Source organism: Neofelis nebulosa, chromosome 14, assembly GCF_028018385.1.
Source record: "Neofelis nebulosa isolate mNeoNeb1 chromosome 14, mNeoNeb1.pri, whole genome shotgun sequence".
Lineage (NCBI taxonomy): Eukaryota > Metazoa > Chordata > Mammalia > Carnivora > Felidae > Neofelis > Neofelis nebulosa.
The window spans coordinates 80,390,782-80,406,439 of record NC_080795.1 but is presented as its reverse complement, the minus strand read 5'-3'; the positions used below and the strand labels follow the sequence as shown (position 1 = coordinate 80,406,439).

The window sequence follows — 15,658 nt, the reverse complement described above, 5'->3', positions numbered from 1 at the left end:
TGCATATAGTTTAGATTCCAGTCGTCCGTCAGATATTCGGTGTGTAAATATTTTCTCCTGCTCGAAGCCGGTCCGGTCCTCTGACCTTTTTAAGGCAGCCTCTCCCTGAGCAAGACTTTGAACTCTGATCAAGTCCCGTAGGTTCCTCCCTTCATGGGTTGCGCTCTGGGGCCCACGTCTAAGAATTGTTTGCTCGGCCCCAGGTCCCCCAAATTTTCTCTTTACGTTTTACGTTGACGTCGCAACCTGTCATCCGTTTTGAGTTGATTTCTCCGTGTCTGTGTCTTGGTGGCATGTCGGCTGCCTTTCCTTTTTAGACAGAGGAATGTGTCCGAGAGCAAAAGGAGTGTCTCCTAGGTGTATACAGGCTGCAGCCGCTCCTACACTCCTGTCACTTCTGTTCCCGTGAGTGACGCCCTCTGCAGCACAGGGGGGTCAGCGCCCCCCTCCCATTGCTTGCATGCTCAGGATTTTTAGCCTCTGTTGGGTGCGCAAGAGGACCAAGTGATTTATGTATTCAAACTAAGTGGTTTCCATCGAACGTTGGGTTCAGTGTGTAGAAATTGCTTAGACGCGTACTTTGTTGCTACTATGGTACGAGTATTTGTTGGCTCACCACCGCACTCTTGAGGTTTTCATTCAGGAAACAGCCAGCAGTTTCACTCAAAGGATCTGGAAGGGGTCACAGGAAGAGCGCTGCCTCAGTGTTTCCCAAAGTGCGCTCCACGGAACCTGGCGGTACCCTGTGACCGAAGAGTTGTGTGGCCGCGTAGATGTGGGACTGCCTCCTGTCTGTTCCCCTCCTTCCTCTGTGTAGAATCATGATTCTTAATGCTTTGTTAAAGGTTTTGAGAAGGTCTGCGATCGCTAAGTCTGTTTAGTGTTAACCCAGTGCTTCCCATTTATTTGACCTCTTGGCCTTGCTTTTATCACGTGCAGAACATGTTTCTGGAACTGATTTATTCCAGCGTCTACATTTTAGACTTGTGGAAACTAAGGGCCCCAATGTTGAGGGCTTTGTGGGCCCCACGGTGTAGGAGTGCACCGCGTGTTCCCGCCTAAGCACCCCGCCTCTCCTGCAGCTCCTGCTGGGGCGGATGGGTGCACCCCGCGCGCAGGCCCACCAGCGTCCCTGTCCCAGGCCGTGACGACAGCCCTGCAGTCTTAGCGCAGCACGGGGACCCCCAAATACCGAGCAGCGGACTGCACAGGGAGAAAGACGAGGCACCAGAAGACCCCTGAGCCGGCCCCCTGTGGCCAGCACCCCGGTATTGGATGAAAACAGGGAGAAGCAGAGCAGCGGGGGGCGGGGGGGGGGAGACGACTCTAGAGGCATTTTGCAGCAACAGTTGGGGACCCAATTAAATGGGGTCATATGTGCGTCCACTGGCTGCAAGAGACGGAGGCAGCGGGGGCCCGGCTTTTTCTGCTGGAGGATGAACCCTCCGGCCGCGCTGGGGAACACGGGGAAAGAGCCGGCGGGGAGGGAAGACGGGGGACAGGGGATGCGCGGGACTTGGCGTTGCAGGCCCCGAGCTCGAGCTCGAGGGGGCAAGCGTCGCCGGGAGGCGCGGGGAGCGAGGGCCCCGGGCGGGAGACGGCGCCCCCTCGCCAGCAGGGGGGCGCGCGCGCGCGGTCCCCGCCGAGAGGCGACACAGCGAGGCGCTGGGGAGACCCGGGGTGGCCTGACCTTCCGCACAGGAGCCCTTGCTCCGAAGTTACCCGAGGCGAGCGTGCGTGCGCTCCCAGGAGCGGGCGCCGGGCGCGCGGACTGCGCCTTCCGCGCGTTTCACATACTGGGGCCCAGACCGGACCCAGATCGGACAGCAGAGAGCCCCGCAGGGAGGCCCCGGATTCGGCGATTTCGGGCAGAAAATAGCGGGGGGGGGGGGGGGGGGGGGGGTGGGGGGGGGGGGGGGGAGGGGGAGGCGTGACAGCGGGCCCGTGGGAGTTGCGGGCTCACCCACAGCGGAGCCGCCACGCTCATGGTTATCGTTTTCAATCTTATTTATCGTGAGATGCGCCGGGGGGGCGGGGCGGAAAATGTATATAAAACGCAAGTGTGCGGCTTGAGACTCGCGACTGAGCGCAGAACCGCCGGAAGGAGCATCCCGCGCCCCTCCCCGGCCCCCCCCACCCCCACCCGCAGGGCCCCGCGCTTCGGCTCCCGGCCACCACCTTCTGGCTTCCCTTCGGCCTGTCACGACGTAATTATGCACCCGATTCTGTCACTTGCAGAGATGTGACCCTGCGGTGCTGGTCGCCCGTCGGGGGTGGGGTCCACCCACATCGAAGCGTCTCCTCCTCGCTGCGCTGCTCCATCGCCCACTCCCGGCGGGCTGGCGGCTGTTGGGGTGGCACCTGTGCGTCTCCGCCCGCCACCCCCACCCCTCCCCGCGCTTCCCAGACACACTTGCCAGCTGCTCGGCGACCCCGGGGCCGTGGGTCAGCCTCTCCCGGCACCGCCAAGCACCTTCTTCCAAAGTGCTGGTTCACACCCGGACGATTAACACTCTCGAGAAAACGAAGCTGTGCATCCGAGGAGCCTGACGAGGGGTGACGTTACAGGTTCTGACCCGCCAGGGGCTGTGTCACACACCGAGTTACGGATGGGGGACCACACGCAGATGGAAATGGGGAGCCAGTGAAGGGTGTTGAGCACGGGAGGCACAAAGTCAGATGTGTGATCGCACGAACGACGACTGTGGGTGGAGAGCCAGGGCTTTCCACGGGGTCCAGGCCACCTTGAGGGCTGGGGGTGCTCAGCAGAGGATGGGGGAGGGATCCACGGGCAACTGGGAGGCTGATGCCACACGGCACGGACCCCGTTTCTGTCAATGACTTGGTGAAGATCGGTGTCCTTTTAAGTTTCTCTCTGGAGGAAATCAAGGTTTTCTGGCGCTTATTTAGGGATGTGCTTGAGGATTGCAAAGAGCTAGCAACCCCCCCCCCCCCAAAAACCTATTTAGGATGCTACGCCCCTTGCGGGCAGGACTCTTGGTAGATTTTGCACCACCCTGGGCAGGAAGAACACTCCGTTCCTTGCACCCAATATGCAGATGACACGTTTACAGGACGAAGTATGTTGAAACGACGAGCAAAACTGGATTGTGTTTCACCTTCAGACTTGTCATCACCCACCAATTAGGAGAGAAGGGAGACGGCTCCCGCACGGCTTCCCTGCAAAAGCCGGGAAAACAGCCGGACCCAGGGGTTTAGAAGGATGGGCGAGGATTTGGGGAGGAGGGAGAACCTTCCTAAGAACTCGGGAGGTGAGTACAGACGCCCGCAGGAGCACGATGGGGAGGAAAGGCCCCGCGACAACAATCTGGGGAGGCGCCTGAGCGCTGGAAGGGGCCGTGGGGTTTGGTGTCCCGGCTGCTGGCCCCTAACGTCTCCTGAAAACTTACTGTTCACGGCTTTGTACGTGCATGATCTGGGTTCCTGGCCGGGAGGTGGCGGTGTGGTCGTGTGCGAGGGCCAGCAGGCGTTCAAGTTCAAGCTCCGGGCTGGGAGCTAGCTTCCCGACATTCATGTTTCCGTAATAACTTAAAAAAAGCCAGGCTGGGGCGCTGGGGCGCTGGGGCGCCGGGGCGCCCGGACTCCAACAGCTCGGCCGCACTGTGCCCCCCGCCTCGTTCCCCCCGGCCGAGGCCGGGGGCCCGGGGGGGGGGGTGACAGGGCCGTGCGCCCCCCACCCAGCACCCGTCTCCCGCCCCCCGCGGGCAGCCAGAATGCGCTCCCCCACGCGCGCGCGGGGGCGGCGGCAGCGGGGACAAGGGGGTGTTTTCTTTCTCCCGGCCTCAGGGGCGATGCCAGGCTGGCCCGCCCCGCCCAGTCGGCGACCACGTCGCTGCTCTGAGTGGCTGCGAGGGGTCCCCCGCCCCACGTCCGCCCCCGCGGCGGGGGCCCCAGCGCCCCACGGGCCCGCGCAGTCCCCGCCCCCGCCCCCACTTGCCCGCGCGTCCCGTTCCCGCACCCCCCCCCCCCCGCCAGGCTCCCGGCCACCAGCGCGCCGACCCCGCCCCTCCTCCTGCCTGCACCCTCCTCCTCCCTCCTCCTCGCCCCTCCCTCCTCCACCTCTTCCCTTCCCTCCTCCCCTCTCTCCTACGTCCCTCCCTCCCCCCGTTCCTCCCCCTCCCTTTCGCCCCTCCCTCTCCTTCCCGCCTCCCCCTCTTTCGCCCCTCCCCCTCTCCCTCGCCCCTCCTCCGTCCCTCCCCTCCCCCTCCCCTCCCTCCTCCCCTCCCTCTCTCTCGCCCCTCCCTCTCCCTCTCCCCCCTCCCTCCTCCCCTCCCTCTCTCTATCGCCCCTCCCTCCTTCCCCCCCCCCGCCCCCCCGCCCGCCGCCTCCGCCCGCCGCCCCGGCCGCGTCGGGTAAACCTGTTTGGCGAGGCGGCCGCGCCGGGGCGGATCGTGCGGCCGGCGGCTCCCTCGCGGCTCGCGGCGTCGGGGCCCGTGGCGCGCGCGCGGCCGCCCCTCGGCCCCGGAGCCCCTCGGCGGCGCCACCATGTACTCGGGAGCCGGCCCCGGTGAGTCCTGGCGCGGGGGGCGCCGGCCCGGCCGCTCGCGCTCGTGCCCGCGGCGCCGGCGGCGGTTGGCGGGCTGGCGGGGGGCGCGGGGGGCCGCGGGCCGGGGCGGCGGGCGGGGGGCGGGGGCGCGGGCCGGGGGTCCAGCGCGAGGCGGGGGAGGGGGGGGCGCGGGCGGCCGGGAGACGGCGGCCGGGGGAGGGGGTGGCGGCGGCGGCGGCGGCGGCGGCGGCGGGGCCGGGCCGGGCCGCCGGCCGTTGGCTCGGCCTCCTCGGGCCCCCGGTCGTCGGGGCGCCCCGCGCGGCCTGGGCCCCTTCCCGCGCCCCCGCCGCCCCCCGCGGGTGGAGCCGGAGGCCGGGGCCCGCGTGTAGGCCCGAGGCCCGCGCCCCGCGCCCGCCTCGCCCGCCGCCCCGGCGCGGGTCCCCCGCTGCGCCCCGCGGGGCCGGGCCCTGAGCGCCGGCGGGGGGTTCGGGCCCGGGGGCGGCGCCGAGCTCGGGGTTGTGCGGACGGCGGGGGGCCGGGGCCGCGCGGCCCCCGGCGCCAGACCGAGCCGGCGGGCCTGGAGCGCACTCGGTTTCGTTTTTCTCTTTGCCAGCAGTTGTGCGGCCCCTGCTCCGGGGGAAAGTCTGGAAACGCTGAATTTGGGCCAGTCCCCGGTGGTAGTTCTAGGGCCGCGGGCCGGGAGGGTGCAGGGCGGCCCCTCGAGACCCTGAAGCTGCGTGCGGCTGGTTCTCATTCCAGACACGCCGGCTCCTTATTCAAGTGCTAATTGCCTTTTACAATTCACTAGAAGACGGCGAGGAGAGGTGTTGACTCCCTTAGCACCCCTGTCTACCGGTCCGCGCTCTTTCTTTGGAAAAGTTCTAAAGAACTTCAGGGAGTAACCCGTCGCCCCCCTTGTTTTAAGTGCACAGCGGAGGGGCCGCGGAGTTGCTGGGCCAAGAGAGCGGTCAAGTGTTGTAAAGCCTTTTTCCTTCTCCCGCCAGGCACGTGGCTCCCAAATTTCCCGGCTGGCCCTGCCCCTTGCACAGGGCATCGCCTGTCCCCTTTGTCCGCCGGGCTCCGGCAGGCTGCAGGCCGGCCCCGGTGCTAGGTGCGCTCCCGGTCCCCCCACCGCCGCGTGCTGGCGGGGCCCTGGCCCCACCTGCTCGGGGTCAGGGGTCTGGAAGCCCCTCTTGATCCGCTCAGTTCCCTAGACGCGGTCCCTGGCTGCTGTGGCTGTTCACCAACGGCCCTGTGCCTCGTGAATTCTGACGGTCTTCTTTCTGATGTCACTTAATTTGAAAGCTTTTCCGAGACTGAGCCCTACCAACTTTTAAGCCCTTCCAGCCTCTGAGCAATTTGATTGAAGAATGGTTTTAATCCTACACCTGGGAGGTTCCTCAGGTCTGCCAGGGTGGACCCTGTTGGCACACTCCTGGGGGCAGATTTGACTTCTTGACGCCCTGGGCGGGCGGGCTTCCCTCCCCTCCCCTCCCCTCCCCTCCCCTCCCCTCCCCTCCCCCCTCCCCTCCCCTCCCCCCCTCCCCTCCATGAAAGGGCAGGGTAGCCTCTCAGCTGGCTGAGTGAGGGTCCCCCCCCCCCCCCCCCCCCGAATGCCCCTAAAGGAACCCAGCAAGGGGTAGTCACTACACCGTAGAATTTTTCAGATTTTCAGTTTGCAAGTTGAAGGCCCGGAAAAAGTAAAGAACCTTGAGGAAGGTGAAGCTTTTGTGCTGCGTCTCGCGCTAACTAACCCATAGGATGGCTTGCTAAATTGGTGATGTTCACTTTGAAGGTGGACCGCAGAGGCTCGGATAGGTTAAGAACCCTGCCAAGGTCATATTGTCTGATTCCAAGCCGACTCTGGACACTCTCCTCAAAGAAGTGGCTTTCAGTCCTTTTGACCTTGACCCACAGTCAGAAATACCTGTTACCTCTAGGCTGGACTGCTGTGCGCATGCGTTCAGGTATAATTGAACGGAGAGCTTCAGGGAGCGCCGCTCACCCTGAACCGTAGGCCCCGCACAGGGGTATTTTCTCACCTCTCATTTCCAAAGACCTGTCGTCCTCCGGGTCTCCAGGCTCATTTCTGGTCACTGACAGCTTCTGGAAGAATCTTGCTCTGCTGTGGGCCTCTGCACTGTGGCGTGCCGGGGAGAGGGCTCCGTGGTTCACAGATAAACCTGAAACTGGACAGCTTTGGTTGGAAAAACAAATAGGTCTGTCGGATGGTTGTTAGCTAATGGCAGGATGGGAACGAGCCCAAATTTCAGGCTGTGCGAGTGCACTGTAATTCTAAGGCGGGGTGCACCTCTCGTATTCTACACACAGGGGCTTTTAAGTTGGCTTAGAAGGAACTTCTGGAAGAGTTTCTTCAATGAAACTTTTTTGGATGTTGTATTTCCTAATTTAGGATCATGAAAAGATAGTCGACCTGGATTGTGGAACAATTACACATAGGTTTGCTATTTTCAGTTTTACTGTACTTGGGAAGCAACTTAGTAATAAACGAATTCGAAAGGTAGAGTTCACAGTAGGTAAAAGTTATGCCCGTTATAAATGCTATTATAATATGGGAATTAATGTTTGGACTCTGAAGATGTTACTGCTTATCAGTTTTTTAGCTCTTCAGAAGAGTTAGTGGTTCAGGATGGTGGGCTCCCCAGTGACCCTGAACTTTGGGAGATGATCTGGCTCCTTGGTTTTCGTTTTTGTTTTGTTTTGGGTTTTTTTTTTTTTGGTCTGCCTGTTTGTGTTTGACAACTTAAAGATCTTAAAGTGTGTCTGAGGGAGCCCAGGGGATTGTTTCTTTTGCTTTTGTGGTGCCCCAGCCCCTGTGTGTTTAACCCCTCTCAGCGTTGCAACAAAGTAACTATTGTGACACATGAGTCTTATTTGAGAGTCGTCTAAAGGGATCCTGACTTTGGGAATAACTGGCTTTCAGGGTGGTTTCTAGTGCCATCGAACTGTTCCTGCACCCCATTCCTGGGCTCCCCAGCCCAGTTGCCAGTGAAGGTATGCCCTGGTCTCCCGGCGATGGTGCACGTTGGCCATAGAGCAGATGGTCCCTCTCTGCCCCTCTAGAAACTGCTGCAGGCGGGGAGGCATGGACCTATGACAAGCCTTTTTTTTTTTTTTTTAAGTTTATTTATTTTGAAAGAGAGAGAGAACATGGGCAGGGGAGGGGCGGAGAGAGAGAGAGAGAGAGAGAGAGAGAGAGAGAGAGAGAGAGAGAGAGAGAGAGAATCCCAGGCAGGCTCTCACACCATCCACACAGAGCCTGACATGGGGCTCAAACTTTCGGGCCATGAGATCACCACCTGAGCTGAAGTCGGACACTTAATACTGAACGACCCAGGGGCCCTTCTGTTTCAAACCTCGAAGAAATGTTTAAATAAGCGTGTAGGAAAGCAAAATATAAAAGCTTCGAGTCCTAAGACCTACCTGGTTTTGAGAAGCAGAATATTAGTTCCTGGCAACTCCTAGTTTCAGTGTCAGAACTTCCAATGATACCAGTCTGGTTTATTCTTTGTAATGACTGTTACGATACTACTCTAGCGTGCTAGCCTGATAAAGTATGTTTTTGTTTCCTGAATTGTTACTGTGGGTGTTCAAAATGTAACACTTGATTTTTTTTTTAACAGTTTCTGTTGTGAAAGAGTTTAAAGTACACAAAAGTAGAGTGACTCGCACAGTACTCCCCCATTTTTCCATCACCAAGCCTCGACAATTATCAAGATCATCTGCCTTGGCCTCAGATGTGCCCCTCCCCCCTTTTTCGGGTGGAAATACTCTAACGCCCCTTCCAGACTTGTCCTTTCACCCCTGACACTTAAGAACCGTGTCTAAGAAATAGGGACGTTTCAATCTCCGCGCCATTTCCACACTTAACAGTCCATAATCAGTTTCTCGTGTGTGCTTACAGTGGGTCGTTTGGGATCGTGGATTTTAATAAAAGTTCACACATAAATTTGGTTTTATTTCTTTTGGGGCTCTTTAGTCTGGACTCTAAAGCTAGCACCCCTCCCCCTGCACACACCCCTGCTGTGGACTTGCTGGGACACTTAGTCTTGAAGATCGCTTTTCTTTAGAGTATGTATGTGCACCCCCCCCCATTTTCTAAAAAGGACCCCATTGTTCAGGATACCTCCGTTTTGTTGAGTAAGGCCGGTTGGAGACCCAGTTGCTGTGATTTAATTGCGACACATTTATCTTTAGTGTTTGTACGCAGACCCCTTTGCATCTGGAATTTTCCATCGCAGAAGAATCTTGTTTGTTTGTGGTGCTCTGAGCAGAAGGGACATTTACGACATATAGAAAACGCGGGCGTACTTGTGACTGGCATCACGGATGGTGGAGACCGCTCTTCCCCGGGTGTGGGTGGGGCTCTGCGGGTGAGGTGGGGAGATGGGGCTCTCTCCTCAGTCACTTCCATCCGTGTCTGTTCCTGGCCATTTCTCTAGACTTGATGGCTCCACCCCGCACTTTGTGACCCGCCGGCACCCCCGGCTCCCGAGCCCCAAGCGAGGTGCCCTGCCCGTGGGCACTCTAGACGGTTGAACCATCACTAAGCTGCACTATGATTTTTTCCCTGCTTTTTTCTCTCCAGCTTTAAAAACTGAAAGCCACTGATTGGTCTCAGGGTCTTTACTTTTCGTGACCAAACAACTGTGCCTTTCTACTTTATCTTTCGATAGAGCTGTACCCTGGGTGGCCAGACAGTCTGTCATCTACATTGGAAACTTTGGCAAGTGATGGGGGGCTGGGGGTGGTTCTTGGTTATGTCCCTGAGACATAAGGCAGCCCCACGACCTGGACAAATCGGGACGGATATCTCCCCGACTCCAAGCAGTTCCTACATCCTGGGCTCGTGGTAGATCTGTTCGAAAATAAAGGGCTCAGACGTTTCATTTCGTTTACTTATTTTTGAAGATTTTATTTTTAAGTAAACTCTTGCACCCAGCGTGGGGCCCGAACTTACAACCCTGAGAGTTGCCATGCTGGGTCTGAGGCGGGCTCTGGAGAAGGGGCTGGAAGGCCACCGGGAGACGGAGGACGGGGCAGGGGGCCGAGTGGGAGCTGGGGCCCCGGGGGAGCGAGCCCACTTCCTTGGCCTAGCCAACGTCGTTAAGAACCTGCAGCCTGAAAACCAGCGGGTCTAAGAATCCCCTGAAGACCCTAGAAGTTAAATTTTGCCAATGTCCCCGGTGATTGCCTTGTGCTGCGGGTGTGAGAGCCAGTGGTGAGGAGTGGGCGTGGGAGGGGAGTAGACGGTGCACCTGACATTCCCGCGGGAGAAGGGGGGGGGGGGTTGCCGGCCCTGGGGCCCCGTTCCTGGGAGGTGAGAGTGTGGTGCCCAACATGGCTTTTTGACGAAACGGGACACGTCAGGTTCCCTTTTCTGCTCGGCTCCCGGGTCTGGTTGGTGGCGGCCCCTCCTCCCTGCCCCCGGGTCAGGGTTCCCTGTTGCTGTGAACGCAGCCTGTCACCTCCGGGTAGAACTGGGGCAGAGGACTGGGGCAGAGGACGGAAGGGCTACCTCTGGGAGCTGCAGCGCCTTCCCCAGGAAAACGGCCAACGTCGTCGTCAAGAACCCGTAGCCTTAAAAGCAGCCAGACTCGGGAATCAGGGTGGTTCCTCTTCGAATCTCTGTCGCTGTAACTTAAGCCCATCTCTTCTAGTTATTTCTGGGTGCTTGGGCTCCGAGCTCTGCCACTGTAGAAAGTGCATGCACACGAGAGCAGAATACTGACTGAAGTTCACGGGTCAGAGCCATTTGAGAGGCTTGTCATTGTCGAGTCAAGTGACACAATATGACCATTGGGCGTTTTTCTGGACAAGGTCTCTCTCCGTTGCTGGTAGGGAGCTTGAGCCCAGCAGGCCTGTGCCCGTGTTGGGGACTGAGTGGGTGGTGCTCCGCGAACTGGGTAGTGGCAGCCCCTGCAGGGGGTCTTGCTCACCACACTCCCAGGCCCCGCGGTCGGTCTTGCCGTGACCGAGCTTGTGCAGGACACGAAGGCGGCAGGGCATTTGACGGGACTGGGCAGGTGCCTCTGAATCCCACGGGCGGTGAGGGTCCCGTCCACACGCAGTGGGCACGACGCAGCCCAGGCTCCAGGAGGGGCGACGCCCCGGGCTTCAGCGGCAACATTTGTTTGTTTGTGGAAACAAAATAAATGGTGGGGAAATACCAGTAGACGGTGGGGAGAAGGCACAGGAAGGTGCAGAGGCCGGGTGCCCAGGCGCCTGCAGCCCCCGAGAGCTGTTGGGTGTCACCATGGCATTGTGGTTCTGCCCCCCCCCCCCCCCCCCCCCCGTGACACAAACCCGGGGCACAGGCTCCAGGTCGGGCCGACCTCACTTGATTCCTGGCTTCACGACTGGGCGTGAGCCTCTCTGAACTTCGGTCTCCTCCTCCTCACAGGGAGAGTGAGCGGATCAGAGGAGATAATGCAGGCACGCCGTTCGCCACGGCACTCGCACTCGGTGGGCGGGAGGCACCTGCTGCCTGCCACTGTTTCTGCCTTGGGGAGCATCCTTATTCATTCTGCACGGGAGCCCTTTGGGGTGTGCACTCGGGCTCCCGGCCTGCCCCTCCTCCTTGTTGACCTCTGGGTCTTTGCAGGCAGTGAGGGATAAAAAAAAACACTTAGAAACCGTTGTCCCCAGCAAACAACCTCTGCCAGGTGCCTTGTGTGTATGGCCGCCTTGAAGGCTCGACACCAGGGACCTGAAGGCTTGGCCTCGGCGTTCAGAGCCACTGTTCCCGTGAGCATCCCTCAGAAGGGACCGGAGGCTAGTACACTGTCGCGATAGGACCCGCCCACATAGGACTCACAGTGGTTGGGGACCCACCTTGCACGGTCACGTGGCCAGGAGTGCTGTGACAGAGCACCGGGGTGTGTCCCCACACGATGAGCCCGGTCCCAACCGGGTGGGACCGAGTCACAATTTTCTGCTTATAGTTTCTACCTGGTGACCCTAGAGTGGCCCTGCCGGTGACTTGGCGGGGGGGGGGGGGGGGGTGGGGGGGCGGCCACTGTGGGGGTGCTTTGTTCCTAACGGGTGCCGCCGCTTCGAGAATTACACACTTTGCTAAATGTCAAAGCACGTGGCTCCCTATGAGGACATCAGATCGCACTTGGAAGGGGCCTTGCGCGTCTGAGACTCGTAATTACAACTTAACCTTGAGCTGTGGGCTGTGAAGGCTCTCGGGGACAAACAGCCTGGAACGTGTGTGATGGGAGGCAGACAGTCAAAAGAAGATACACACCAGTCAGGAGGTTCCGAAGCATGTCTGGGGTACCTGCCAAAGACCAGGGGCCGGTGAGCAGGGTGGGGGGGGGAAGCAGGCGGCCCCGTTGCATGGACGGTGCAGGTGCCTGAGAAGGTGAGCTTGGGGCAACAACCGGAAGAGGAGGGAGGGAGGCAGGTGCAGGTGGGTGGGGAAGTCAGGCTCGGGTTGGAGTCCGCGAAGGACTTTGTGCCCAGGAGGGGAGGAGGGGTCTGCTGGCCCTGTGGCTGCTGTGTCGGAAACAGACTGGAGGCGTGGCGGCCGGTCAGCGATTCCGCCCACAGGAGGTCGCCTACGGGGCGAGCCCGGGTCAGGTGGGAGATGGGAAGGAGTGGAAGCATGTGTGACACCCCCAGAGATCCCTGGTTCGCCTGGAGGCCTCTTTGCCATCCCTGCCCCTTGTTCTGGTGCGGACCCCAGGCATGCTGTTTTACTGACAATTCTTCAGGAGCGGGCTCTGCAAGGTGAGGGTGTCTTTGCCTGCTACCCACCCCCCCCAGTACTCCTCAGGGGGCCCCTAGTTACCGATTTAGAGACAGCTTCTCTGCCCATCCACCCAGTTACACACATGATGTAGATTCTAACAGGTGACCGAGTCAGGATCCAGGTGAGGCCCACATTGTGATCGGTTGATGTGTCCTCTCAGTACCTCTTAAAAATGACAGCTTGATTGGGGCGCTGGGGGGTTTAAACGTCCGACTTCAGCTCAGCTCATGATCTCGCGGTTCGTGAGTTCTGGCCCCGAGCTGGGCTCCTTACTGATGGTGCGGAGCCTGCTCGGGATGCCCTCTCTGTCTGCCTCTCCCTCGTTTGCATGGGCTCGTGCTCTCCCCACCCCGCTCAAAGTAAATGAACAAGCTTAAAAAAAAATGACAGCTTGATTGGCGTGTTGCTCGCACACCGTGCAGTTTGCCATTCAAAGTAAGACTCAGTCCGTTTACAGTTGTGCACGGCCGCTCCCACCGTCTCTGGACACTTCTGCCTCCAGAGAAGTGCCCACGTAGCTGTGACCCCCGCCTCCGCAGCCCCAAACAGCCGCGTCCCGTGTCCTCATCTGTAGCCTTCTCCCCGCCTCCTCCTTGCTGCTTCTTGGTAGAAGAAGCTGGTTTGTGTATGTGGGTTTCCCACGGTCTGGACCGGCCTGGTGACCTCTTGGCGTCATCCAGCATGTGCCTCCGTCCTGCGTGGATTTCCTGCAAATAGGTGGTCAGACCCAAAGGCTTGATCTGATGCGTGTTGTGCTTGCTTGGGTTCGAGGACTTTGGGGCCCTGACACTTCACCTCCGAGGCTCAGACTCTAGGCCGGTCTGCTGCTTTTCCTACCACTGTCGCCGTGGGGTGTCGATCCCTAGGTTGCATGAATTCCTTAGGGTTTGTGAGACGCTGACGTTCGGCTTCTGCAATAAAAACTCCCCCCGTCCCCTGTTTGGTTACGGGTATGTCTTGAAGGCAGAGGAATGTCAGGGACCAGCCTGAAGGCCGGACGGCCGGTTGAGAAGAGAGACGGGTCTGGGTAGTGTCCAGAGCTGTAGGCCGCTTGGGCCTGGAGGCCGTGGATGCCGCGGGCACCGGAGGGGCCGCTTTGTTCTCCAGGTGGCAGGGACCCCCCCCTCCCCCGGGGGTGTTTGGCAGCTGTGTGACAGACAGGGTGGGAGTCTCCATCCGCCTACGGTGGGGAGCAGGGCAGGGCAGAGGGTGTGGACAGGCGCCTGCCTGTGGGGCAGGAAGCACTGATGACTGTGGTGAGGAAGGAGCAGCAGGGCTAACTTTTCTGTTTTATTGACGGGCTCCATTTAAGGCAATTCTAGGAAATCCAGGAGAAAAAAATCCGTAGCATTCCCTTGGCACGTGTATGGCACCCGGCGCGTCTTGCCTGGAGGTCTGTCTGTCTCCTTCATCGCTGGTAAACTGTTTGCTCACCGCCCTGAATCATCTTGGTCTGCTTCCGGTGTCCACCGTGGTGTTTTCTTTTTTTACTAAGTGTCTGTTGCATTTAATTGCTTCTTGTTTTCATCTACTGACTTGAAGCTTGTGTCCACTTTTGAAAAGCCACACGCCCCAGCCCCCCCCCCCCCCCCTGCTTTTTCCAGTGGTGGCGCTCCCGTGCCCCCATGGTTCTGTGGTTCTTTGTGGCCGTGGTCTCTCGCGCCTCTGTTTGGAGTGGAGTGTGGCATCGCACATCAGGGGTGACGAATGTTGAGCAGCTGGAGGGAAGAGGGCCATGGGGGCCACTTAGGAAGTGATTTACTTACGTAGGTAATGGACACACACGGGAAGAGTGAAATCATAACCCGTCACGGGGCAGACAGCGGGACGTCTTCTGTCCCCACCAACTCCCGGCTCCCCTCCTGCGGGTACGTCCGTTCTAGGTGCTGGTGGGTGCAGTGTGTGCCCCACGGGTTGGCCCCGCTGAGCCCGACTGTTGATCTCGCCGGTGGGGGTGGAGCGAGGGGGGCCGACTGCCTCCCTCTGTGCTTCCATCAGTCTTGTCCAAAGCCGCGCCCTCGGGAGGTAGGCCTGGAGGTGGCCGGGCGCGGCCGCACACCCAGCTCGAAGCTTCCTGGGTGTGGGAATCGGCCCCTTCCCCTCTGGGTGGTGGAGCCCCGAGTGCTCCCGAGCCGGTGAGCCTGTTTGCGGCTCTGTGATGAGGGGGTGACCCCCCCACCTGCCTTCCTGCGGGAGTCACGTGCGTTAACCACGTCCGTGCTCCGAGCCCCGGCCCGTTGGGAGTGCCGGAATGTGACCCGGGGCTGCCTTTCAGTCACGGAATATATTCTAGAGGTGAATTAAGGACAGAATGTCTTGGGTGAAAATTCTCTGAAAGAGAAAAGGCTCTGACCTTTTCTGGAAGAGATGGTAAGAAATCTGGTTGTAAAGCTGTGGGGTTCCGTGTGGCCTTGTTGTTTTAGTTTGTTTTTTGGTCGTCAGCAAAGCCCTAGGTTGACTTTTTGAGGGATTTAACCTTCATTCCATCAGGGAATCCTCTCCCTCGGAAGAGCGTCGACCAGCTGCCTGGAGCCGTGTGCCCCCCGCCCGTCGGAGGGGGCTGCCCCGGTGGGTTAGGTGGGTTATCGCTGCCGCCCCGTCGGGGTGGCGAGGAAGGGGCGCGTGGGCCAGGGTCGGGGGCGCCATCCGCCCAGGTGCAGCAAGGATGAAACACCAGTCACGGTTTGCAGGAGATACTCTGCTAAGCTTCCCGGTGGTAGCCGGTGTCATTCCCACAAGCGGCTCTTTGAAGCGTGGTTTGTCATCTACTTCTGTGTGCTTTTATTGAAATAACGTACTTTTACGTGCGCGTTGTGGAGTGAGGGCTGTGAAAGAATCCTGCCAAGTCTTGGGGGGGGGGGGGGGGAATCATTCCCAGCCTGACACTGTGTTTCCCTCGTCCTAGACAACTCCCGCCTCCCTGGCTGCCCTTCCCAGCGTCAGCGTGCACCCCTGGGGGCCCCACGGCCCTCCCCCTGCTGTCGATCCTGTTGGTGTGGGCTTTTCCAAGCGTGTCTGCCTCGTTAACAAAGGCCGAAGAAGCTACTCGATTTTTCAAAGATAGGAAATTCTTTCAAAATGTCATAGCCTTTTTATAAATTGAGGTGAAATTCACTTAACAAGGGATTTCGTTTTTTATTTTTTTTCTTGGAAGATGTTATGTTTGTTTATGTATATATATATATAGAGAGAGAGAGCGTGTGCGTAGGGGAGGGGCAGAGAGGGGGGCGGGAGTTGGGGGGGGGGGGGGAGAGAATCCCAAGCAGGCTCCACGCCCGGCTGGAAGCCATGCTGGGCTCCCTATTGCCACCGTGAGATCGAGACCTGAGCCACAATCAAGAGGGGGACACTTAACTGACTGAGCCCGCCAG

The 15,658-nt window shown here is 59.5% G+C and overlaps 1 protein-coding gene and 1 long non-coding RNA gene across 4 annotated transcripts in view; one reads left to right on the top strand and one right to left on the bottom strand.

The window, feature by feature from the left end:
- Positions 1-2,520: 2,520 nt before the first annotated feature.
- On the bottom strand, positions 2,521-4,493 carry LOC131494700 (uncharacterized). The gene is made up of 3 exons (XR_009253562.1): positions 4,380-4,493; positions 3,411-3,548; positions 2,521-2,875 (listed from the first exon to the last, which is right to left on the bottom strand). It is a non-coding gene; the product is annotated as an uncharacterized LOC131494700 (long non-coding RNA).
- Positions 3,209-15,658, top strand: part of AGO2 (argonaute RISC catalytic component 2) — a 111,468-nt gene continuing 99,018 nt past the window's right edge. Inside the window, exon 1 of one of the 3 annotated variants that reach the window (XM_058699189.1) lies at positions 3,209-3,272. In XM_058699189.1, coding sequence (XP_058555172.1) covers positions 3,224-3,272 — 49 coding nt within the window. In that variant the 5' untranslated portion in view covers positions 3,209-3,223. Of the gene's footprint in view, positions 3,273-4,380; positions 4,529-15,658 lie in introns of those variants that run through there. The other 2 variants (XM_058699193.1, XM_058699190.1) reach the window with 2 other exon arrangements.